Below are 27062 nucleotides of genomic sequence, written 5' to 3'. Positions count from 1 at the left end.
CTCAAGTAGAGGAGATGTGGCCTAATGGCCATAGCTGCCAACTTTGGAACTGGGGAAGCAGCTTCACGTCTGCATCGGCTTAACATCCCGTGATTCTGGGCAAATCATTTAATCTTTTGTCTAAACAAAAAAAGACATCTGCTGTCCTTGTGTAATGTAATCTTGTGTTCATGTAAAGCGCTCCGATATCTTTCGGCCCAGTTTGTGCTACATAAAACTGTCTGAAAAATACAGGGGTTGGGCACCCAAAGGATAACAAGCACTGGCGTTGCCAATAGGTCTCGCAGTAGGAAAGTTGGAGCTATTACAATTGCAAATAACAATGCCTTTTATTTTTGTTTTCATTTTAAAAACATAAAGGGCTTTGTCATTTACAAAACCAATAGCTCCAACTTTCCTACTACGAGACCTATTGGTAACACCAGTGCTTGTTGTTATGTCTAGTAGGTTTAATTTGTTCCAAAATCAGATATTTCAACTGGGCCACTGTGTGGTTTTTCTCGAGGAGGTGTGCAGCTACCGTGGACTTAACGTTTTTAGTCCGAATGTTACTTTTGTGCTCAAGGATGCGTGTTCGGATTTTTCTCTCTGTGTGGCCTATGTAGCATGAGCCACACGGGCACTTGAGCATATAAATGACGTTTGAAGAGTTAAATGTAGCGTTAACTTTCAATTTGACTTTGTGTCCTTTCACTAGGGCTGAGCAGAGTCAGTTACTGGTCAAGCAGTTTCACCTGAAAGGTTGGTAGAGCTAGGAGAGAGTCGGTCACAATTCCGAATATGCATGTTAAATAATTATTGACAGCCAGCAGGACTGGGGCAGAGCCAGTCACAGCTGGGGATTGCATCTTTGTAAAGCTGGTTGGACTGGGGTGCTGTCATTCCCATACGCTTGCCTGAACCTTAAAAGCTGTGCTAATGAATGCATAAATGCAGGAACCTGACGCACTGTCTTTCTGCAACTTATCTCCGTCCCACTAAACGCCTTTTCGTTCCTTTCCTGGCTACCTACAACACCCCAGGTGTTTCCAATAGCCAGGGCTATCTAAAAGCATCTCAGAGCCATGCATGTGCCAGCACAATTATAACATGACACAGTTTGTACTTGTGGCGTCACACACTGGGGAGCTTTCAATGTGATATGACTCAGCTTATTCTTGTGGCGTCACAAACTGCAGTTCCATGACTCAGCTTGTTCTTGTGGCGTCATGCACTGTTGGGGCAATGAATGTGGCATGACTCGGCTTATTCTTGTGGTTTCACACGCTGTGGGGCTTTGAATCTGAAATGACTCAGCTTATTTTTGTGGCGCCGAGAGGGCCGACCAAACAGTCATTGCTCACTTGAGTGGGCAAACCACTCCAACCCTGCCCTGCTCAAAGAACCGAGCAGCCTTGCCCACCCGCCTGCCGCAAAGGTTTCCCACTTGCGTAAAGCAGTGGGGCAGCGCTCCGACGCCTGGCTGAAAATCTGTGTTTCGTATGGTGTGCCCTCCGGCTGGTATTTTGCTGCTTCTGTAGTCACGTCCAGATATATAATACCAGTAACAAGCCAGGACTATTGGCTTTGTCAATGGTTGCTAGTTTCATAAGACAATTACGCAACAACTATTGCTTTGTTGATAGAAAATTGAAAATGCTTCCGTTCTGAAATAATGAGGCTCTGTGAAAGAACTATTATGAATCTCTGTGAAGTTACATCAAAGGCAGTGAAGGGGGCGCTGCTGCAGAGTTAAGTTGTTTTCACCCTGAGGATGAGGGCAACATGGAGAGCCTGATAGGGATCCGTCTCCGCACCTGCATTTTAGAACTGCTGGTGCTGGGCACCGGCAGGACCCGGCACACTTAAAGCCCTTGACCAATGTAAGCACATAAAACAACGTTCCGTGGTGCTTTTTAATGCTGCCCATAGCTGACACTCCACTTCTCCAGTTCTGGTGTTTATATTCCGTTCTCAACCACGCATGCGCACGAGGTACCTCGTGTGGGAAATGCGCCTGCTGCAATGCGAGCCACCTATTGGCCCTTGGAGTCAGCGCGTGACATATCAAATACTTCAAAATTTGATCTGCTTTTTTGTGGTGAAAAACCCTTACGATCTCGGAGGCTCTTTAAACAGGAGGGATTTAGAAAATGTGAAGGCTGTAAAGAGAGTGATGTTTCACTTCTTAAAATAATCCCCGGCGTGGAGTGTGACGTACAGAGTGGATGGGTCATGGGTGTATTATATGTTTATGTTGGTCAAGTGGCACATTGCCTGCAGCTTTAGCACATTTTCTGGTTTGTACCACGAGATGGCGCTGTCCCCACATACTGTGAATTAGGAACACAGGACGGAGAGGGAATTAGTAACTGAATAAGAGAGATGGTCCGGTTTTAAGTGGGATGAAAACAATGGGGGCTCTCTCAAAGGGGCGTGGTCGATGTCTGTAAGGGCGTGGCTTAAAAAGGTAAGCTAAAAATCTGTGCTTAGCCATACCTGCCAACTTGAAGAACAAACAATCTTTTGTGAGGTGGGAGCGGGGCCTCGTGCTATGAAATACCTACAACCCCCCTCCCACCAAGCCCCCTCCTCTCCCAAAAAAAGCTTACCGAGGCTGGTGATGTAATAAGTAATAATAATTCATATTTGTAAAGCGTTAACATATAAGGGTTCAATGCGCTGGAGGCTGTTGGGGAGATTGTGAGCTATTGCCCAGAGTCACAAGATGCTGAGCTGCCCCCAGCGCCCTGGATGGAACCGTGGTCCTCGCGCTCCCGAGTCAGCTGCTCCGGCCAATGTGCCACACCTCTCCCCAGGTGCCGATGTCCTGGGCTGTTTTCACACCTTTAATGAACTTCGGCAGTACAAAGCCTCGGGAAAACGGGCTGGAAAACCACTATTTACAGCTTGTTTTCCTGCCACCAGGGCCGTCTGAACAGGATTAAGGTCCACAGGTAAAGCAGTGCACTGCACCGCGCCTACACAACCACTCACAGGAATTAAAATGTTTAACAGAAAATCAGTGTTAAATTCTAGTCTGCGTGGGGCCCCTATGCTCGGGGGCTCCCGGGCAACTGCCCAGCGTGCCCATGCGTTAAGAGGGCACTGCTGCCGCCGTGTGATACCGGCTCCCCACCAGGAGGCCGTGTGATGGGAGCCGATATCATGTGTCCCACGGTGGCACCGTGTGAGTGGCAGGTATAGCTTAGCTTAGTGTGCCGCCCCACTGGTATGTTGCAGCTTCTGTCGTTGCAGCCAGATATGTAATACAACAAGTAACATTGAAATGCCCACTCTCAAAAGTCTCACTTCACTTTCATGCATTTTTCTTTTGCGTCCATTCTATTCTTCCATACTGATGGTGACATATATTCACATTTACTTCTCAGACTGTTATTAGTCTTTTTTTTAATTTTATTGTACCACAAATGCACCTGCAGAGATTGCTCCCGTTCATTTGCTGACCATTTCTTTGTTACTTTCAGTATTTTGACGAGAAAAAACGATTGTATACGGCATTTTCTTTCTAGTTGAAGTAACTAAGGGCCAGATGTAGGTCGGTCGGTCGGTAACGGCCGAAAATCGGTATTTTCGGCCGTTACCGACCGGTATACATGATTTGGCATGTAGGGGCACAATTTTACAGAATCGGTAACTTTACCGATTCGGTAAAGTTACCGAATCTGTAAAATACCGAATCGGTATTTTTACCGATTCGGTAAATCTCTGATGTAGGTGGGACTCTTCTGAGTCCCAAAGGCCCTACAAAATCGGTATTTTACCACACAATCCTATTGTGTGGTAAAATACCGATTTCAGGTGTGCATGCACATGTGTGCATGCACACCTAGCCATGTGACAGACAGGCATGCCCTTTTTGTGGGGTGCCAGAGGGTGTCAAAGTGACACCCCCTGCACCCTTGCAAAATTCGGTATTTACCGATTCTGTAAATACAGAATCGGTAAATACCGAATGTGACAGATTCGGTATTTGCACATCTGGAAATACCTACATGTCCACCACATTGATTTACCGATTTTCAATTACCGAATCGGTAAAAATCGGTAATTGAAAATCGATAAATCAATTTTACCTACATCGGGCCCCTTGTTGTCTTTGTTAAAACATTTTTTTTGTGTCACCGAAATGAGTATATTTATCCAAATGTGCTCTGCGATTATATTTATTCCCCAGTGAGTTCCCGGTTGCTGCAACTAAAATAAACCTCTCGTCACTATATCAACACTGATTTTGGGGCGCTGCCTGTTCACTGTTTTCATGTTGAGACCCAGAGGCAGCGAGCAGACCTTCAGAGGGGCAAGGACACCTTTTTATATTAAGAAACATGAGGTTGAGGGCAAAAGTGGAGCGCGCGATAGAGACCCGTATCAGCACCTGCTTTTTAGAACAGCCGGTGCTGAGCACCAGCAAGACCCGGCCCACTTAAAGCCCTGGAGATGGTAATTAATGAGTTAGAAGGTGAATACTTGTAAGCGTGAGTAAAGTGCTATATGTGAGGAGAGGCAGGTATGAGTGACAATAAATGCTTGTGAAGGGTGTTGTGCCTCTTTGACGTGCGTTTCTCCTGTGTCTGTCCTCTGCAGGGGGGTGCGCAGCCGCCGAAGCTGAGAGCCGATGAGTCCAAGGGTCGTGGTGCACTGCTGGCGGACATCCACAAGGGGGCGCGCTTGAAGAAGGTGACCCAGGTCAATGACCGCAGCGCCCCACAAGTAGACAGTGAGTATACACGACTCTGTGCACGTGGCTGTGCACACCTGACTGCATGCGGGTGCAAATATCGAGAGGAAAATGCAGGCTGTGCTGCAACCGGAACAAGCACTGGCGTTGCCAATAGGTCTCGTAGTAGGAAAGTTGGAGCTATTACAATTGCAAATAACAATGCCTTTTATTTTTGTTTTCATTTTAAAAACATAAAGGGCTTTGTCATTTACAAAATCAATAGCTCCAACTTTCCTACTGCGAGACCTATTGGCAACGCCAGTGCTTGTTTAAATTGGTGCGGACACTGTAGCTTATTCAAGAAAGTGAGCGAAAAAGTAGAACAAATTGTGGCCAACAGGCCTAATGGTTTTGGCAGTGCTGGTTTTAATAAACTGGCATAATATTCAGTGTGTCCCCATTTCCTTTGTTTTAGCTGGAGTCTGAAATGCTGAGTGAAGGGGTGTAACAGTGTTAGTTTTAGGGAAGATCAATGCGACTGGACCTACCTTTGATGTGATCTGAGGGCCTGAAATGGAATAAGGAACATATTTGAGTAGCTCCAGGCTCTTATGAAGTCCCAGCCTTCTCACTACATAAGCAATTTCAGATTACCTCTGAAGGTAGAGTCCATAGAATGGCCTTACTTTAATGCTCTTTGGTACACAGAGAATCGAGGAACCTTTTTAGTGTGAGAGACTGCTGTCAATTCTAACTTGTTGATGTGGTACTGTTGCTCTTATGGAAGACCTTTAATTTGGGACCCCAAAACCATAGTTACCGTGGCTTCTTCCTTTGGTGGTTGCAGGAATTACATATTTAATCATGTTGTTGTTTAACACTGCTATTCGAGGGACTGCACAGGTAATTTCTTATGAAAATCCAATCCCACTGATGACCTTAAACCCCCCCCCCCCGAGTAATTTTAGTGTCCGATACCAAGAAATACTCACTGTTGGAAGGTAGAAGAGTTGATTATTGTCTGACGATTGGATGATATTGACGTAGGAGGTTATTCTTGCGCTATCCTGCGAAGGAGACACTACATAGTGTCCCTAACCAGATTTAAGTTTCGATTGTATTGACAGGTATTTGCTTTGACGTTCAGTCCTAGATCACGTAAACGCTGTTATTGCATTTATAAGTCCTGAATGTCCTTTCGCTGAGTGTTTTGAGAAGTCAACTGTCAATAAATGTCAGTTATCACATTGCGGTGGGAAAAAAATCCAGTACCACTGCCGTGCATTATTGCAGGTCCCGGTGGCTGAATCAAGATTAACCCTAAGCATTCCATTGGTAGTTTTTGCTACCAATCATGGGTAGTAGGGATGTTGTCTTTAGCACAGATTGGGTCATGTCTTTTAGATTGGTCACGCATTTATCAGCTTGGAATCGGTAGAACGGTTTAATGTGATAAACATTCTGAACTCTTTTAACATGTTTGCTTTTAGGTCCGAGATGGCACCGTGCTATAGTTTTGGGCCTTTCTTCTCGACTACTAAGTAGCATAGTAACGCAACGAGGGTCCCCGCACTTTGCCGAATTTTGCAGTGTGCATTGGTTTTGAGTCGCGTGGCGCAGAGTACATTCAAGCGGTGCAGGATAGGTAGAGTGCAGCGTAGATTCGAGTGATGGGGTTAACAACTGAAGGAAGGTCTCGTTTGCTGGAACAGCCATGAAATATAACCTTAAGACACAAGGAAAACGGCTTCTAAAGTCTCTGGTGAAAGTAATCTCTACAACCAAATGTAATTTCTTTCTTTTTGCCTGATTTAAATTTCCCCTTGCATGTCGGTTTGAATTGAAAGCCTAAGGATTGCAGGGAGAAGTGCCGATAAACATAGTGTGTGTGGGGGTAGGGCTGAAGCGAGAGACACTCGGAGTGAGAAAGACAGGCAAAGACAGAGACGAACCAAGAGGGGAGGGAAGAGGTAGACACAGAGAGATTAACACGTACCTGATAATGCCTGGAAACTGAAAGTACGGCCGGCCTTCGGCCGGCCATGAATAATTAGGGGAGGAGAAGCCCTTTGATGTGCTGTGCTGGGCGTGAATGCGCGTGCTTGTTTGCTCACGTGATTCACGTGAACTTCAAGAAAACCGCGGCTGAAAGCCCTTGGTTTCACGAGCATTTTGCTGACTTGAATTCTCGCTCCCTCAATGCGCTTGCGCGCATTGTAGGTCACGAGACCTAAAAACCCCACTCTGACACCCATAATTGCAGGGTCAATGCAGGGCTGGAAAGAGGGTGGAGACAAAAGGGGCAGAGTAATGGAATTTGGAATCGGACGGCCAACTTATGCATTTTTCTTTTTAATTCTGCCAAAAAGAAATTGCCAACTGTTCAAACGTGGCAGTAAATCTGTTTTGGGCCACTCTGTTGGACTCAAAGAGGCTGCATTTTAAAATATTGTAGGAGGGTGTGTTGTAGGGCTTACATTTTGCCTCCATTTTAGCTTTACCTTCACATCTTTTTCGAATAATGATTTGCACATACTTCCCCCTTATACGAGAAAGGGCCACACCTGCATTTATTTTTGTTAGGCATTGTCGACTTGTAGTCTGCACAATTAGTTCCAAGGTCACACAGTTAGAAATACGATGCCCTTGGTATGTTTTTGTGCTCTTGGGGATGACTCTTTCTCCCCAGACTAACTGAAGACACTTTTCTGCACCTCTGCCTTAGTAAGATGTGGATGGTTTTATTATTTAAACATTGCCCTGCTGAATTCAGTAAGATGCACTTCACACTGCTGTGAGCTCTGAATGATGCAGCCCTCCTGGCTCGACCTTCATCCTGAGAAGGAAGATAGCCTTGCAAGAGAAATGAGCAGACCTCCTCTCTTAAACGAGTGCACTGAGGCCGGTGTCCTGACACATAATACCAAGGTCCAGGGTTAGATCATTCCAACAGGTCTGGGAGAAGGGTTCTCCCGCTACGCTCTCATTAGTACAGAAGTACTAGTGACAGATAGGAGTGACACTAGGAACAATTAACATGGTTGAATTGTTTGTGTTTTTCACCATTCTAATAATGCTCATAACTATGATGTGTCTCAGCTGTCTAATATTCGCAACTCATGCTTCATTTAAAACGATTGAAAATGCAATATCGTGTCTTTTCTTTGTAACACTTCGGGCCTGCAAAAGTGACAAATGAAAGGGTTAAATCTATTTCCACGAAATACCTGGGAATCAGTGTGGTCATGTTCAAAGTTACTAGTGACATCTATAATGCTGAAAGGTTAGGGGTTTAGGTGTGGTACTGTGAGCTACCCAAACCCAACATTTACTGATGACAGCATAGTGGGTTAATGTGCCTGCTGCCCAGGGCCAGACTGGGAACACAAAGCCTGGCAATGTTGTCTAGCCCAGCCCCGCAAAGGGTGGGGGGGCAAGTGTGAAGCACTGCTGCTTTTGTTACTGGGGACCAATATTGCAGCACCACTGCAAAACAGGCCCCCAATAACAAATACGGCCCCCACTACTGCACAACCGGCCCCCACCCCTTCAGCCTCGTGGGCAAGCACCCAATGCCTGCTACAGCCAATCCGGCCCTGCTGCTGCAAAGCACATAGTGTGACATGCACCTCACAGATCTATATTTCATGTAGATAGGTAAGAGGATTACAACTTCTGACACATATTCTTTTGTTACTTTCAAATCGTAAGTTTCAATCCTTTGAAAATAGAACGGTGAGCCATGAACGCGTGTCAAAGAGCCGCATGAGAACTACAAGGCTTGTTTTAGAACCCTGTTATGCAAGGCTTCGAAGGAAGCCTCTGTCGGTCACACCACTGCTATGATGCGGCGGCAGTTGATAACAGAACTTATTTCACACTATTGCTACATCATAAATGCCTTCCATGCCACGCTGACTGGGCTCTCTGACAGCCTTAAAGAGCTGCACTGCCTGTCTGCTTTGACTGAAAACAGAAAGCACAGCTGGAGAAGGGGAAAGGAAGGGGGAAGGTAGTGAGATTGGTAAAAGATGGAAGGTAAGATTTTTGTTTTTTAATCCCCCTTTGGGTCGGGGAGGAGAGGCCATATTTCCTATGTACATGCACATCTCGTGCATTAGTGGTTGAACAAAGTAAACAAATCAGAGTTTTTCTTAAGTACTTGTGAAGTGATAACAAGCTGTGTGCCTTTGTTTTCCTCCATTGCATTGGCATCTAGGTGTCAAGTTACTGATAGGTCCTAGTTTGGCGGCTACCTGAAATAACGAAGGTGTGATGGCCCTTTAAAACAGGCCTTTGTTTGAGCCCCAGCTGGAAGGGTAAATAAGAAAGCCCCCTCCCCTCCCGCAGGTTTCTGCTCAGAATGAAAAGCAGACAATGTGCGGGCGCTGCTGAATGTGTCTCATTATCAACAAATTACCAGGACAAATTCAGCATATTTCACTAGGTCTTTCGGGGATCCCAGATCTGGCTGAGTAATAACTGCCAGATCTGGGATCCGACTGAATATAGTGCACTGAATATAGTGCATAATCGTTGTCTGCCACGTATCACACATTCTGAGTTAAATTACTGAATTTTGAAGAATTGTCTGCATTAACACAAGATCTGAAAACACACAGGTGAACTGAGCTCAGGCAGCTGGCAGTGCATTGTATTTCTTTTGAGAGTTCAGTTCTCTATATTCCATGAGACGGTGGTGTGCACCGGCTGGCTCTGGTTTGTAACTTCAAGCCTGTCGCACACTTTCATCAAGTTACCTCACACACATCTCCAAAGTCACCAGTGTGGTTGCTGAGCCTTTCTTCTCCCTCACCTCTACTTCTCCAGAGAACCAGCTCATTTTCTTCTGGTAGGTATGTGCGTGAGCCCAGTGGTGTAACTTCAGTATCAGGTAATGTAGGTTTCCTACTAGTGACTTCCAGGCACATGTGAAACTCAGGAAGGCTGTCCAAACCCAGCAAGCACAGTCTACTACCTAAGGATGGCCTGAGTTTTCATCAAAACAAAACTATGGTTGTTGCTTCTATAAGTAACAGCAGATCTGCCTTAGTTGTAACTTGTCGCTGTACCCCAGAAAGTCACAACCCCATTTCAAAGACTGAAAAAAGGGAAGTCAGTCTCCTGGAGTGAAAGGAACATTTCTAGAGCTGTAGTCACAAGGGAGTGGAACCCGCCCTAGGGCAGAACATCAGTCAAAATCAAGATGGCCGTTCTCATGAGATCCCATATTCAGAAGAAGAATAGCTCTTTCCGGAAGAGAGAACTGGGTTCAGCAGTTAACCCCAGCATCTAGAACTCCCCCCCCCTTCCAAACTAAGGGCTCGATTCACACAACTAACTTAAGATAAAATCCTAAACTTACTACCATTTTGGTATTCACAGAAGGAACTTACTCATTTCTGTATTCACAAAAGTTAGGAGTCCTAACTTTAGGACTCCTAAACTGAGAAAAGTCCTAACTTTAAGACTTTCGGTATTCACAGAAGGCATTTAGGAGTCCTAAAGTTAGGAGTCCTAACTTCTGTGAATACCAAAATGAGTAAGTGCCTTCTGTGAATACTAAAATGGTAGTAAGTTTAGGATTTTGTCTTAAGTTAGTTCTGTGAATCGGGCCCTAAGACCGTGCCAGAACACCTGGCGACCCAGAAGGCTTTTCACAATGTATTTGAGATTGAACACACTCGAGGTATCTATATACCGTAACAAGCTCTCTCATATGATGGAATGACAATCCAGGGGCACCTAGAAGGGATTGTCTTAAAGCTGGCGCGACACCAACCGCTCAGTAAGCCAGATGTATCATTTTGTGTTTGTTTTTCTGACAGCTTCAAAAGCAGCCAGTAAGGATGGAGGCGGGGGAGGAAACGCAAGAAATGGCGGCGCTGCGGGTTCTAACGGGGCAAGCAGCGGGAGCACCCCACAGCTCGGAGGACTGTTCGCGGGAGGCTTCCCTTCTCTGAAGCCTGCGGGCCAGAGAGATGGCACAGGTGAGAGTCTATGCAACATCTATAGATCTATAGATAAAAGGGATGTAGGGGTGGGGGGTCTTTGTAGAAGCATATAGACCCTCGAGTCAGAGAGACGGCGCAGGTTAAAACCTCTTTTCAGTCTGATCTAGAGGGGTGAGTACGTTTCCTTTTCATTTCCTTTGATAGTCACAAGAGGTATTTTATGCATAAAACAAATGCTGACTGTGTAATAGAGTCAAACAACAATATAGTTAAGAAACAAATAACTTAAAAGTCCAAATTAAGTGGGCTTAAAACACTTTACTGCAGAAAATAATTTAACAACAGTATAGTTAGTGTCAAAGGTGAGAAGATTAATGCAACATCGAAATGGGTAAAAATACGTGAGATGAAAGGAAATGAGTTAAAAAGAAGCACAAGTGTGACCATTAGCAAATTTGTCCGCTAGGTGGCATGATTGCACTAAAATGTTTCATAGATGGAGTCGAGCCAGCCACTGTGATGCTTTACACAATCAGAAGGTCAGGGGAACTGTTTACTACCTTGATGTGGTGCACACTATCTCTGGTAGAGCTGCTGTACACAATTCTAAAAGGGGTTCAAAGTTGTAGTAATGTTCAGAAACTTTTGGATGAATCCCACATTGCTGAACCCTCAGTTGCATCCTGATGAGGGACACCCCACACCGACACAGCTCAGCGCTGTCCTTCTCCGTAGCCCAGAGATCCACACAGGTCCAGCAGGAGATTCACAGGACCCTTCAGATGCCAATGCCGAGGTCTCAGGGCTTCATTTTCAGCTCCAATACTTCATGTTTCTCTGTGGTCAGCACTTCCTGTGGACTGAAGACATTTGCAGATTCCCAGTTTCTGATGGAACTTTGCTACTGTAAGAGCCAGTATTTCCGGCAGAGACGAGTCTGAATAACCCCCTCACTCAGGAGTTAAAACGTGTTCCCCTGTTCTGTCAAGCAGTGAAGGTCCTTCTCTCAGCTTGCACTGAGGATTCTTCGACAGTCCTACAAGGCATTGTGAAGTGACTGTGGGACAGGCAAGACTTCTTATAAGGGAACTAGAAGTCTTACAATCAATCAATGAGGGACTTGTAAAGCGCACTGCTCACCCGCGAGGGTCTCAAGGCACCGGGGGTGGGGCTAGTTGTGCGCAGCTTCGTCTCATCCGAAGAGCCAGGTCTTGAGGCTCTTCCTGAAAGCTTACAGTGTAAGGGGTGTCTGATGCTGAGTGAGAGTTCGTTCCAGGTCTTGGCTGCGATGTAGGAGAAGGATCGCCCCCCACCTCCCCCGCTCTGGCTCTGCGGGTGCATGAGATTTCAGCTAGGGCGAGATCAGCGGATCGGAGGCTTCTCTTGGGTGCATAGAAGGAGATTCTTTTGTGGAGGTATTGGGGTCCGATGTTGAGGAGGGATTTGTAGGTCACTCTTTTTTTGACAGGGAGCCAGTGGAGTTTTTCGTAGGTGTTGGGTGATGCGATGTTGTCATGGGGTGCCGAGGACAAGTCTAGCTGCAGCGTTCTGGATTGTCTGGAGATTGAGGAGTACAGATTTGTTTGTTCTGGTGTTGAGGGCGTTACTGTAGTCCAGTCTGCTGGGTATGAGTGCGTGGGTGACGATCCTTCTGGATTTGGGGGGATCCATCTGAAGGTCTTGCGGAGGATGTGGAGGGTGTTAAAGCAAGGTATTGTAAAGTGCCTGTGGGGCAGGCAAGAGTTCTTAGAAGGGCACTAGCAGACCTACAAAATATTGCGAAGTGCCTGTGGTTCATACAATCTTTAGAATGAAGATGGCAGTCAACAAAACATTTTGAAGTGCCTTTGGGGCCAGACAAGAGTCTTTAGAGACTAGAACCCCTACAAGATATTCTGTGCCTATGGGCTTAGCAAGAGTCCTCAGAAGGGAGATAGCAGTCCTACAAAATATTCTGAAGTGCCTGTGGGTCAAGCAAGAGTCTTTAGAGGGGTATTAGCAATTCTAAAAGATATTCTGTGCCGGTGGGCTGACCAAGAGTCATTAGAAGGGAGCTAGCAGTCCCACAAGATATCACAAAGTGCCTGTGGGCCAGGCGAGAGTCCTTAGAAGGGAGCTAGCAGTCCTACAAGATATTCTGAAGTGCCTGTGGGTCAGACAAGAGTCTTTAGAGGGGTGTTAGCAATTCTACAAGATATTCTGTGCCGGTGGGCTAACCAAGAGTCATTAGAAGGTAACTAACAGTCCTACAAGATATTCTAAAGTGCTTGTTGGTCAGCCAAGAGTCTCTAGAAGGGCGTTAGTACGCACACGAGGTATCCTGAAGTGTCTGTGCGCCCGACAAGGGTCCTTACAAGGAAGTTAGCAGTTCTACAAGTTATTCTGAAGTGCCCGTGGGCCTTACAAGCATCTTTAGAAGGGAGATAGGAGTCCTACAAGATATCATGAAGTGCCTGCGGGCTGGAGGAGAGTCCTTACAAGGGAGTTAGCACAACTACACGATGTTTTGAATTCCCAGTGGCCCATGCAAGAGTCTTTAGAAGAGAGTTAGACAGTCCCACAAGATATCACAAAGTGCCTGTGGGCCAGGCGAGAGTCCTTAGAAGGGAGCTAGCAGTACTACAAGATATCACAAAGTGCCTGTGGGCCAGACAGGAGTCCTTAGAAGGGAGCTAGCAGTCCCACAAGATATCACAAAGTGCCTGTGGGCCAGCCGAGAGTCCTTAGAAGGGAGCTAGCAGTCCTACAAGATATTCTGAAGTGCCTGTGGGTCAGACAAGAGTCTTTAGAGGGGTGTTAGCAATTCTACAAGATATTCTGTGCCGGTGGGCTAACCAAGAGTCATTAGAAGGGAACTAACAGTCTTACAAGATATTCTAAAGTGCTTGTTGGTCAGCCAAGAGTCTCTAGAAGGGCGTTAGTATGCACACGAGGTATCCTGAAGTGTCTGGGCGCCCGACAAGGGTCCTTACAAGGAAGTTAGCAGTTCTACAAGTTATTCTGAAGTGCCCGTGGGCCTTACAAGCATCTTTAGAAGGGAGATAGGAGTCCTACAAGATATCATGAAGTGCCTGCGGGCCGGACGAGAGTCCTTAGAAAGGAGCTAGCAGTCCCACAAGATATCACAAAGTGCCTGTGGGCCAGACAAGAGTCCCTAGAAGGGGGGCTGGCAGTCCTACAAGATATCATGAAGTGCTGAACCCTGACAAGTAAATTTTGCCCGAGAAGCGCCTTTCCCTTTACATTTGGACTCTTCCTTATTCCTTTTAAATTCTGTTAAGAGGTTCTTGAATGAAAAGGTTTTGAGCTAACATAAAGCATGTTTATTTTCCGTCAGTATTTTGAAATGCTCTTTTTTTTTGCTTTCTAAACCATGCTTTACAGACAAACATTGCCAAAGCCAACAGCTCGGCTCTCACATTGCAAAGGTGAAACCTATTGCCTTTTCCACCCAGTGCCACATTATTCTTATGTTTTCCCAATAGATTTTTTTAGTTCTAGGTGAGACATTTTTCCCTGTAATTCAGTATTGTATGGTATTTTAGAGGCTTGAATTAGCAGGCGATGCATTATAAAATTCAAAGTTGTTCCTAACATGGGCCCCTAACTTTTGTCTTGCCCCCTCCGGTGCCCCCACATTTCTTAACATTACCCTGACGGGCAGGGTAACAGTTAGGGTCCCTGTTAGTGTCCAAGCTGGGGTTCTGTTTGACTCGGGGAAATGTCATGCTTAGTGGTGTTGTTGGGTTCACTCGAACAGGGTCATTTGAACACTATTGTTTGTGTAAAAGTGGGTTCAAATGCTACTTGTGCCTGTCTTTTGCACTGTTGCCAGTTAAGAAACAGCTTTTTCTGGCTAAGCCGTGTCATCTTAAGGATCGGGTGACCAGAATTTTAAAGCCAAAAACTGAGATATTTCACAAAAATAGAAGAACTACAATTTCACTTCAAGCGATGAGAGCGCTCCTCAGCAGAGAATTACAGAACAGGCAGTAAGAACATACATAAAATGCAATTTAGCTTGCCTGTTAATTAAATTGCTTTCTTGAAACAACTGCTAACTATCCCTGCTTTGTAAAACATAAAAAAACACCTCCCACCGTTTTCCGCCGACCCTCTTTAACACCTTCCGTGCTCATGACTAGCTCAGTTCGTCATGAGGCACGGCGCTCGGGTGCTCATGACGAGCTGAGCTCGTCATGAGTCGTGGAACGCTCACACGCGGGGATAATTCCCCCGCTGTGCTGAGCGTTCCATTAAACGGGCGCGGTAATGACGAGCTCAGCTCGTCATGAGCACAGCGTCACCGTGCTGCGTGAGGAGCTCAGCTCGTCACGAGCACCGTGGCGCTGTGCGCGCCCCCCGCCCCCAGCACAGCGGGGGAATTACCCCCGCTGTGAAGGGGTTAAAAACAGGAACATGAGCTACATTTCTTGAAATTTGCTGGGACAGCTGGTTAAAAACTGGGACCGTCCTGGCAAAACAGGGACTCCTGGTCACCCTACGTAAGGATTTGGGGGGCCCCAGGCAAGAAATATTGTTTAGGCCCCTATTTGCAGCCACTTTGAATTTTATTAAATGCTTTTTGCTAATTCAAACTCTATTTTGCCAAACAATATGGAATATAAGTCGAAGGTTAAGAGGGACAAATACACAGAAGTGAGCTAGATGGAAAGTTCACCTTTCAGGGGGGGCCCTTGGAGGCTTGGGCCTCTGGACAATTGCCCACCTTGCTCATACATGACCTCTGTGGTTAAGTGAGAGCAAAATGCGGACATTCAATAATAACCGGCAAGCTGAGGCCAAACACCTTTTGCGTGTGTTCTTGTTATTTTCCATGTTTTGCCAGCGGTGTTAATCAGATGCAAAAACACACCGGATATCCGCAACAAATGGAATCCGAGTGAGGTTTTTTTTTTTACACATTATTTTGGAACCCGAGGTTTTGCCTCATTTAGTTTGATGTTTAAATCTCTCTTTTATGTGTGCTTTCTTTCTTCGATCTATTACCCTTCTTAGGTTTTCTTTCTAGAAGCTGTTGTCTCTTGGCTCAGATCCTTCACTTGCCTATCAATCAATCAATCATAACATTTGTATAGCGCGCTACTCACCCGGAGGGGTCTCAAGGCGCTGGGGGAGAGGATCTGCTACTGCTCGAAAAGCCAGGTCTTGAGTTGCTTCCTAAAGGAGAGATGGTCCTGGGTTAGCCGGAGGTGGATGGGGAGGGAATTCCATGTCTTGGCCGCCAGGTAGGAGAAGGATCTTCCTCCGGTGGTGGCTCTGCGGATGCGTGGAATGGCGGCGAAGGCGAGGCTGGTCGATCGTAGGAGTGTGTACCCAGCCACCCCCACCCCCACTGAGTTGGGGGTCACGCTCTGTCCCTGTCCCATCTATCTCCTGCTCTGTGAACGGGGTATATCAGTTTTCCTGAATTGCCCCCTACCTATTTATCGGGGTCTCTGTTTCTCCAGGTAGCTCTTTATATCTGTCTCTCTCACCCACTTTCTATCACTCACATCCCCTTTCTCCTCCCTAACTCTCATCTGACCATCCGATTCCCATCCTCCCTTGTGCATTGGGAGAGGTGTGGCGCAGCGACCAGGGTGCCTGACTCCAGACTACGGGGTTCACGGTTCGATATCCCTGGCTCTGGTGGCAGGTCAGCCCAGCACCATGTGACTCTGGGCAATATTTGCTTAATCTTCCCGACCGCCCCCAGCGCCGGGACACCACTTCGGAGGTAGCTGTGCGCTTTACAAATACTGGTATTTCATTTTCATTTCATTATTGGGGCCTCACTCTCTCTCCTTGCATGACCCCCACTTCTAGTAGAGGCTATCCGGGGCGTAGCTTCAGAGGGGGGTATTTGGGGTGTTACACCCCCTTAATAAATTAATTTTGGGGTAAATAGTTGGGTGCAGGTGGTTTCAGTCGGGCATGGTGAGGTGTCTGTCGCATTCCAACCTCGACGTTTTACATACACACAGACAAAAGCCTACAGACTCTCTGTTGGTTTTGAAAGTCTTTAAAAAGTTGTTTATTTTACAAAATATTGTGATTTATTTCACTTCCTACCTCGACGAACCTGCATTGCTCCCCCCCCTTCACTGCCACTTCGGCCCCTCTCACTCACCCTGCTAGTGGTATATGTTTTAACATTATATTGTTGGAAATGCTGAAACTCACATCTCTCCAATCCTACTGACCCAGCTGCACCCCTGGAGGTGTTGCTGGTAGGGCCGAGCCACCCACTAAATTTCGGCTCTTCATAACCAACGATCAACAAGCCTCAACAATGCAGGGGTTTAATGTTAGTAGTAACACATTACTAATGTACTCTTCCCTTTCACAAGCTTGGGATGTGCGCTTTGCACTCCGTCTAATCTGTGAATGGGAATCCAATTTGCAATGTGACTTTTGTACTAATGGGAAATTGTATATTGTACATTAGTATGGAGTTAGAAAACGACCTGCTTTTTATGCCGCCGCTGCGTCACTTTTTGTGAGGCACCAGTGGCGCAAAAAATGCGCCTTGTTGCGCCATATTTACAAAGTGACGCATCTAGGTAGATGCGTCACTGTGTAAACCCCTGCGCCACATTATACCTGCACCAGGTATAATGTATGCAAGGGGGGCGTTCTGACGCAAGAAAGGGTCATGGAAGTGACGCAGTGAAATCTATAAGATTTCACGGTGCCATTTCTTGGCCGCTAATGCGTCAAAATCTTACGCCTGCTTCATGGCAGGCGTAAGACTGACGCAGGCACTAACAACATGGGACTTGCCCATGTGAAAGTACACATTGCTGGAGTTGCGTCACTTTTGAGACACACTCCAGCAATGCATCACTTTTGCGCCTACAGATACGTCAGAAATACTGACGAATCTGTAACTCCTTGCGACATGATGCGTCATTTTATAAATATGATGCATCAATCATGTCGCAAGGAGTGCGAACTGAGAAGTGACGCATTGCTGCTTTCACGCAGCGATGCGTAATTTCTCATAAATGAGGCCCTTTATGTTTAAAGCAGCCAATGTCCATTAAAGGGACCGGTGCTGCTTTAAGCAAAAAAGTGTCTTGTTTGGGGAGAGACATAGGGGACAGCAGGTAGCATCTCTTGGACCGTTGCCTACGTCCCCCACGGTAGCTGTGACAGTTCCCAAAGTATACATCTTCCCCTGTGTGAATCAGATACACCCCTTTGGGGTGCGACTGAAATTGCGGTTACAAACCATCGATACATTCTTTTCAGAATCGAAACTAAGGTGTGTGTGTGTGTGGGTAGGAGATGGGTTTCTCCTTTCAAACCCCGTCCGATCTGCAGTTAAGAAAGACCTTTCCCACTCAAGTCAAGTGAAGTCAAAAATACTTTTATTGATTCGTTAAAAATGGATGGCAAACCATCATAAAACTCAAAACCTTACATCAACATTTTTTTTTTTAAATCTAAGAAAGAAAACAAGGCCTTAAAGTCGTAACCACAGTTAAAAAGCTGACAAGTAGAACAATACATTTAAAAAAAAGTCAGCCAGCAGGTTATTTGTTAGTTGTTTGGCTGTACGAGTTGGAAAGGCCTTTTGTAAATAGGAAAAAGTTATGTTGCAGTCGCAAAACGTGATTTTGCGAATGGCAGGCTTCCCAATGCAAAACACGTTTGAACATCGGGCCAATAGTGCCACCTGCTGGCAGTATGGTTGAACGACAGCTAACGTTTAATAAAAGCATGATATAAACTCCTTTCAAGTAGTTGCAATAATATTGCTTCAGCCAAAATGTCTGTGCCACATTCCTAAAACTGTTGAACTCACCAATAGAGAGCCCGCCTTGTCTGTGAGACTGCGCTGTCGGATGAGATGTTTGGTGCGGGCATTAGGTTTGTGGAGTACTGGCCCGTCACAGGTTTCTGGAGAGATGTCGCATATCTATACTACTATTATAAAGAGAGAACTGTGAACCTTTGAGGCGGGTAAACTCTGGAAGTACAGCACCAATCATAACACCCAATACACCATTGGAAAGAGGAGTGAATGCAGATGGACATAGGCTACACATCTGGGCACCATATACATTAGAAACGTAAAACAACATAGGGGGGTAAAGTAGTCCCTTCTGGGCGTTCTAAACGACAGTGGCCGTGTTGGTGGGCGTGGTGTGGGCATCATTGGGGGGCCTGGAGTGTGCTCTCTTATTGACCTCAAACTACACTACAGTGGGCGGAAGCGCCACACGTTAAACAGAGTGCTGGCAATTACAAACTAAACACACCATTGCATCATGAACCAAATTTGAAGTACAAACGCAAGTTCGCCCACAACTTTCATCAACAAGTGGGCATGGCGTGGCCGTCACTGGGGGCGTGGCGTGTGCTGTCATCGACGTCAAACTACACTACTGCAGTGGTTGGAAGCGCCGCATGTTAAACAGAATGTTGCCAATCGTATCAATCCTTTCACATTCACAGGGGGCCCCATTGGACGCCTAATGAAGGTGGCCGTACGTGTCAATGTGCGCGAAAAAGGATTACAATTCCAAGCGCCGCACGTTAAACACAGTGCTCACAATTACAAACGAAGACTGATTACAAATGCAGACGTGACCTCATTGCATGCCTTAACGTACACAGACGGGCGGCAATAACGGGAAGTCTGTAGACTAGATGAGGGACGTCTGAGGTGAGTGTACTCGAGTGATGGTGTGAGGATGAGGTGACTGGGCTCAGGAGGTTTGATAATAAAAATATTTACCAAGTAAGTAGGTTAAACAAGTGACCCCCAACTCTTAAAAAAGGGTTCGTGGAGGATCATGCCGACACAGTTTGTTTCCAGGTTTTGATCACATCCCAGGCATAATATATAATGAGTAGGAACAGAAATCTGTAGTTATACAACGCAGAACTAAAACAATGAGCATTTTTTTTTTTACTGTTATGAGAATTGGTATCCGGAAGGAGTATATTCCAACCCCAAGATATGGAATAAGGACACACCACGTGCACTGCACAAAGGCCTTTGGCTAGCGTCCACCCGCCTGAGCCTGTGACGCTTCACTCTGCCCTGTCTCCAGTGTAACGAAGGGTGCTCACTCCAAGGACCAAACATTGCTGCTTCGATCAATAAAAGGTCGACACTCTGTCTGCGGCATTTAAAACAATTTAGGATAACCAAGAAGAGGGGCAAAAGTACTATGTCTTGAAATGCAGTTTACAGATGGATTTAAAGAAGCGCAAAGCAACAAACGAGAACATTAGAGGAAGGCACATTCCAGCTCCCTCAAGAGGATCTATCCATTTTACATACAAACAGTTGGAGGCAAATACCTACTTGATACAATGCGGTAAACACACATTTGCGAATAATTAAAGTGTTTTCATGGTGTGTTCACTCTACTCGGATGTACCATGTTACAACGCATACCATTACAACTACCTACTGTTACAACGCGACCATTACAACGCATACCATTACAACGCATAGCGCTTTGAGGTGCTGGATAGTGGTAAGTATAATTTACTATTCTAACTCCAGTCCCCGTGGACCCTAGGGAAGGTGTTGGATAGTAAATTATACTTATTCCCTATCCTAGAGCGCCCCCCAGCGCAATGCGTTGTAATGGTATGCGTTGTAAAAGTCGCGTTGTAACAGTAGTGCGTTGTAACAAATGCGTTGTAACAGGTGTATACCACTCTACTCTTCTTGACCTTCATCTTGACCGAAATCGAAAGAATGAGAGGCTGAGTTGGCTTTATTGTATCCCAGCTCATGCCTACAACCTGCTGAACTTTACTTATAGGAAGGACTGCTGTCGTACATCCGATAAAAAGAAATCTCAGTAGAGGGCGATGAACTGATCAGGCAAATTCTCTGGCAAGGACACACAAATACTTGACCTTGAGACTGCCACCAGTACACTGACTGTTCCCTGAGCCTCTAGCTTGAGACCAGAACAATTGGGCTCTGTTACCCCTTAAGTAGAAAAAAATCAGGGGAGAATATGGAATTTTGGCATTTTGTCAGAATTAGGATTTAGCAATGAAATTCGAGGCAGTGATAAATCCCTGATAACAGTGCCATATTAGATGTCTTTCCCCGCTCAGGTCTTGTGGTTACTTACATGTTAACTACAGATAGTGGCTCCTAGAATAATGTATCCAAACGGGGCCCAACAATCCATGTTGTAAATACTGTGAAAACACTGCCCTTTGCGTCATAATTTAACAATGTCATGAAGAGTTGTCAAATATGCATTGATTTGTTTATATTTAGGTGCAATTAAAAATCTTTTGCAACCTTCCAGAAGGCGGTACTGACTGATGAAACTACTTTAGCACAACAGTAGTGTCTCATGAAAATTAGTCACCACCGCCTTCCTCATATCTCATCATCAAAAACGAAACTGACTTCATGTACTGCAGACAAGTGCTCACCAACGTATTTGCCAAAGAAGCTTGAAGAACCAGTTACCAGATGTGTTGTTCTGCAAATTAAGTTCACAAAATACATATTGGTAGTGGGTGGCAGTTTTTGCTAGCCAATTAGTATGTGAGGTAGGTCGCAAAGTGAGACCCACTGCGAATGGTTAGTCACAGGCATGGTGGCCTGCTGGAGTCAGCTTTTAAATAAAGCTATATTTTTTTTGTAAATACAGCCAGTTTTTCTAAAATGTAAACGGGATGCAGTAAGTACATTTATTTTTTAGTTAATTAAAACCATATTAATCTATACTACTATTATAAAGAGAGAACTGGGAACCTTTGAGGCGGGTAAACTCGGGAACCACAGCGCCAATCCAAACACCCAATACATCATTGGAATTGTCAGGGTCTGCAGAGTGACATAGGCTATATACCACCCAAAAATATACGTTAAAAAAAAAAGTAGGCGCGCTGACATCATCAGGAGCGCGGGGAGGAGCGGCGGACAGGAGCGCGAGGAGGAGCGGTGGGCAGGAGCGCGGGGAGGAGCGGCGGACAGGAGCGCAGAGGAGCGGTGAAGTTTGCAGAGGCTGAGGAGCGGTGGTGCCCGCGGTGGGCTTGCAGCGTGGAGTGGACAGGAGCGGTGAAGTTTGAGGCTGAGGAGCGGCGGCGCCCACGGTGGGCTGACATAGGTGACTGTGGGGTTGCAGCGTGGAGCAGACAGGAGCGCGGGGAGGAGCGGGGAAGTTTGAGAGCCTGATTGCTCTCGGACAACGTCGGGACGGGCTGCTAGTAGAATTATAAATGGGTAACTGTCAATGCCAGATGTGTTTACACCAGGGGGTACCAAGTGACATCATAGGAATAAAGCCAAGCTCGGGTTGTCAATGATGTCACTAGAAAGCGACAATGGAAATCTCACGCGATAGTGAGATCACAAAATGAGAATGTGAAGCTGGTGAAATCTTTGCACGCAGTATTGGCCTAGTTTCAGGTATGATAGGGCTCCCTGAACCTGAGAGGGACTTTCTCTGCACTGGGCTTTTCTGATTCAACTGCTTTGAATTTTAGGGTGAGTCTCATGTTACACTTTCAAAATGGAGGCTTATGGCGGTAGGGTGACTGTGCCATGTTCCTGAGTGGTTCTCGTTCTAGTGTCTTGACTGCAGAGTGCTGCTGCTGCAAGGTTCTCAAGAACAGTGTGAGGAAGGTAGGGGCTCAGCTGAACTAAAGTAACCATTCTACTAAGGACAATGCTTGAAATGGAAAAATCGAAGTGCAGGTACTCTGTAAGAGAGTACCTATTGGTTCTGAGAAGTGCCGATACTCCCCAATTAAAAGTATTATGTTTTTCTTGAGAAGTGCAGGTACTCACCCTCTCAAAATTAAAAAGTGCCGGTACTCAGTACCAGACAGTACCGGCCCATTTAAAGCACTCGGATAACAGTATGAACCGCAAATCTGATACTTCCACACTAAACCAAGGCCACAGTAGTTAATAAATACCATGATGAACGGGGTTAAACTTGTGCACTAATGCTTCAGACCTCACGATATTTATACCAATAAACAACACCTAAAAGTGACGTATAATTAAACAACGAACTCAAAAATAAATAAAGGTTACTCCATTCACAGTCCTGCCTGCCAAAGTGGGATGGGTGATGTGATGTGTAATTTCACCTGAGAATGGTTTCCATATTTGTAACTGCGCCTGTTGTATAAAGGGTGAGACCTCTCATTTTGTGTTTGGTGTACAAGTTACAGTTTGATGGTTGAGGCGCAGTTATGGATTGTGCCCCTAACCATAACTTGAATATATCAGTGATTTTTTCAGTTTAGACTCTTAACTATAACTGCACTTTAACTTTGCTCTTTGAGGCGACTCACTGAGACTTTTTAATATCCGTGGAGGTGCTATCACCAAAGCCCAGCATCTTTTGACTGTAATCTTTGTTTTTCAGTTACTATATATATGGATTTTGTCCAGTGCTCATCGCAATATGGTAGAAGCGTAGAAGAGATTAAGTTGGTGTGCAAAATCACAAATATTTACACAGTGTGTGGGAAGGTTATTTATGTAAGTGGGCAGGTTACAGACATAAACAAAGGTAGAAAGAGAAATATATACGTAATGATAATGTACCACTGCAGTGTTCCTCCCAGGGGGTTCTCGCGCGTTCACAGCACATGCTCGTGCCACGTCACCTCGGTGATTGCTTTCATTGCACAGAGACGCTTAAAGGAGGGAACCTATGAAAAAGCGCATTGTGGTGTATGGCAAATGCACATCCAAAGAGTGGTCCCACCGCATGTTAGTTGGCACTGCACATGTTTTTGGAGTTTTATCACTGCTTGGTGTCTGTTTCATGGAGTAATGTCACTGCCTGATGTCTGTTTCCTGATTTCAAGGAGTGATGTCATAGTTTAATGTTGGATTACTAAAGCAATGTGGCCTGGCAATGATTACCTGAGTGATGTCACACTCTCCTTTCCATCTGCCCTAGGCATCTAGGCTGTGGCATCCCTCTCAGAACCCACCACCAGAATGCACTCAAGGAATTGAACTGTTCTATTCTTCACTGCAAATATCTCACCCACATAATGTTTTTTGTTTGTTTTTCAGTTGGTAAAACAGCCGGCCAGCCTGCTCGAGCACGGACCCCCACCCCAAAGTTCCCAGACCCAGCTGCCATTAATACATCCGAGGGTGTTGGTTCTGTCCCTTCACCTGAAACCCCACGGCATGCACCCCCTCCAGAACTACCAAGCATCACACCCAGACCAGTCCCACCCCGACCAACCATTCCTGCCCCACCTCTGCCGCCACCCCCACCTAACGCTAGCAAGCCCAACTTCAGCAACCTGCCTCCTCCGCCTCCAGAGAGAACCAGTCAGTTATCATCTCAGCCTCCTGCTGCACCCCCTCCTCCGCCCCCTCCTTCTTTACCCCCTTTCTTACCCCCACCCTTGCCCCCACAGGCAGACAAGCCTGCAAAGTTTCCCACAACACCCTCACACCCCCCTCCACCCCCGCCACCACCCGGGTCACACATTCCCGGCTTTGTGCTTTCCCCCAGAACAGCACCTCCCTCCCTGGGTCCTCCCCCGCCGCTGCCGGATTTTAGGGATTGCCCCCCATCTGGCCCTCCCCCACCTCCACCGAATTCAGCCCGTAAACTGTCGGCGCCATGCGCACCTACTCCAAACATTGTCGGGCCTACAGAGGGCAACACTGTCCCTTACCCACCCCGTTCAAGGTCTCCCAGCTTCCTGCCCCCGACTTCAAAATCCAACCTGCAACCAGCGCCCCCTCCACCGATGGCACTGCCCCAGAGGAGCCCCGCCAAGCCTCCAGGTGAGACATGCTGCTTGCTGCAAATTTTGACATCATCCCCTTTAGTATAGCTTTGTTCGCCCTGAGTTGTCAGGGTATGCCCAGACGTGGGTCCCTTGCTCACCTTGCCACTGGATTCAAGCTATCCTGGCTGATGAGGGCTGTTATCCAGAAACCGGTCCCAGGATGCTTGTTTCCGGTCCAGGGAAGACATGACTTGGCAGTTCGGGCTGGACTGTTCCCATGAGGCACAGGGTCAGACTGATTTGCATATGGCTGGGTCTGAACTGAGGTGGCGGAGTGAGCTAAAGAACGATGATGGATTAAACCCAGATCAGTTGAAAGGGTGTGAGTGTTTGATTTGCTCAAACGCTCCGCCCATTATCCCCTTTGGTATTGCTTTGCTGCAAAGTCTGGGCAGAACACAGGGCTGGGCATGATGGCCACTGAACCCCCAGTTCCCGATTACACCTCAAGTGTGGTTTTGATAGTCCTCACCAGGGCCTACTGAACCCCGGAAGCTTTTCTTAAAAATGTAGCACCGGTTTTAGCCACATGAATGTTTTTAGCTGCGAGGCTGGTGTGGCAGGATAAGTAACTTGTCCGTTGTTTTTGTCGCACTCTGCCGCATGCGGCTTGCACACATTGAGGGCCTTATTTGAGAAGACCCTGGGAAACTCAAGAGGGGGAGAAAAGGCTCCCACCTATCACAGGCGTCCTCCTTGGATATATGTATGAGGGAAGACCGGTGGAATCGAGGACTGGTTCTGAACTAAGGGTACATCCCACCCTACAACTACCGGAAACACCAACAGGCTCAGAGGGTGGCACCCATAGGCTCAGTCTCAGAGTCAGTGACTGATGCTGGTTCAGTCTCTGAGGCGCAGATGTAGTGATTGAGGCTGCCATCCAGTGAGTGATGCAGCTCCCACTGACTGACCACTGATGAAGTGAAGAGTGGTCTGAACCTGTGACACATGGTAGGATCCAGTAGCAGAAGCTTGGATCCAGTGCTTGTTGCTTTCATCCAGTGTCCGACGCTCGAGTCCAGTGTCTGATGCTGGAGTCCAGTGTCTGATGCTGGAGTCCAGTGTCTGATGCTGGAGTCCAGTGTCTGATGCTGGAGTCCAGTGTCTGATGCTGGAGTCCAGTGTCTGATGCTGGAGTCCAGTGTCTGATGCTGGAGTCCAGTGTCTGATGCTGGAGTCCAGTGTCCGATGCTGGAGTCCAGTGTCTGATGCTCAAGTCCAGTGTCTGATGCTGGAGTCCAGTGTCTGATGCTGGAGTCCAGTGTCTGATGCTGGAGTCCAGTGTCTGATGCTGGAGTCCAGTGTCTGGTGCTGGAGTCCAGTGTCTGGTGCTGGAGTCCAATGTCTGATGCTGGAGTCCAGTGTCTGATGCAGGAATCCAGTGTCTGATGCTTGAAATGAGTCTTATGCTGGTATCCAGCATCTGATGCTGGGATCAAGTGTCTGATGCTTGAGTCCAATGCCTCATTCTGTGCTTCAGTGTCTGATTCTTAGATCCAGAGATTGATTCTTGAATCCAATATCTGATGCTGGAGTCCAGTGTCTGATGCTGGTGTCCAGTGTCTGATGCTGGTGTCCAGTGTCTGATGCTCGAGTCCAGTGTCTGATGCTGGAGTCCAGTGTCTGATGCTGGAGTCCAGTGTCTGATGCTAGAGTCCAGTGTCTGATGCTAGAGTCCAGTGTCTGATGCTGGAGTCCAGTGTCTGATGCTGGAGTCCAGTGTCTGATGCTGGAGTCCAGTGTCTGATGCTCGAGTCCAGTGTCTGATGCTGGTGTCCAGTGTCTGATGCTGGTGTCCAGTGTCTGATGCTCGAGTCCAGTGTCTGATGCTCGAGTCCAGTGTCTGATGCTCGAGTCCAGTGTCTGATGCTCGAGTCCAGTGTCTGATGCTGGAGTCCAGTGTCTGATGCTGGAGTCCAGTGTCTGATGCTGGTGTCCAGTGTCTGATGCTCGAGTCCAGTGTCTGATGCTCGAGTCCAGTGTCTGATGCTCGAGTCCAGTTTCTGATGCTCGAGTCCAGTGTCTGATGCTCGAGTCCAGTGTCTAATGCTGGAGTCCAGTGTCTGATGCTGGAGTCCAGTGTCTGTTGCTGGAGTCCAGTGTCTGATGCTCGAGTCCAGTGTCTGATGCTGGAGTCCAGTGTCTGATGCTCGAGTCCAGTGTCTGATGCTAGAGTCCAGTGTCTGATGCTCGAGTCCAGTGTCTGATGCTGGAGTCCAGTGTCTGATGCTAGAGTCCAGTGTCTGATGCTGGAGTCCAGTGTCTGATGCTGGAGTCCAGTATCTGATGCTGGAGTCCAGTATCTGATGCTGGAGTCCAGTGTCTGATGCTGGAGTCCAGTGTCTGATGCTGGAGTCCAGTGTCTGATGCTGGAGTCCAGTGCCTGATGCTGGAGTCCAGTGCCTGATGCTGGAGTCCAGTGCCTGATGCTGGAGTCCAGTGCCTGATGCTGGAGTCCAGTGCCTGATGCTGGAGTCCAGTGCCTGATGCTGGAGTCCAGTGCCTGATGCTGGAGTCCAGTGCCTGATGCTGGAGTCCAGTGTCTGATGCTGGAGTCCAGTGTCTGATGCTGGAGTCCAGTGTCTGATGCTGGAGTCCAGTGTCTGATGCTGGAGTCCAGTGTCTGATGCTGGAGTCCAGTGTCTGATGCTGGAGTCCAGTGT

The 27062-nt window shown here is 46.9% G+C and overlaps 1 protein-coding gene across 1 annotated transcript in view; it reads left to right on the top strand.

The window, feature by feature from the left end:
* WIPF3 (WAS/WASL interacting protein family member 3) overlaps positions 1 to 27062 on the top strand; it is a 137946-nt gene that overhangs the window by 98841 nt on the left and 12043 nt on the right. Inside the window, exons 3-5 of the mRNA XM_086942201.1 lie at positions 4588 to 4720; positions 10492 to 10653; positions 23660 to 24391. Coding sequence (XP_086798327.1) covers positions 4588 to 4720; positions 10492 to 10653; positions 23660 to 24391 — 1027 coding nt within the window. The remainder of the gene's footprint in view (positions 1 to 4587; positions 4721 to 10491; positions 10654 to 23659; positions 24392 to 27062) is intronic.

This window comes from Lissotriton vulgaris, chromosome 10 (genome assembly GCF_964263255.1).
Source record: "Lissotriton vulgaris chromosome 10, aLisVul1.2, whole genome shotgun sequence".
Lineage (NCBI taxonomy): Eukaryota > Metazoa > Chordata > Amphibia > Caudata > Salamandridae > Lissotriton > Lissotriton vulgaris.
The sequence above is the reverse complement of the archived record's forward strand: the minus strand, read 5'-3'. Positions and strand labels throughout refer to the sequence as shown.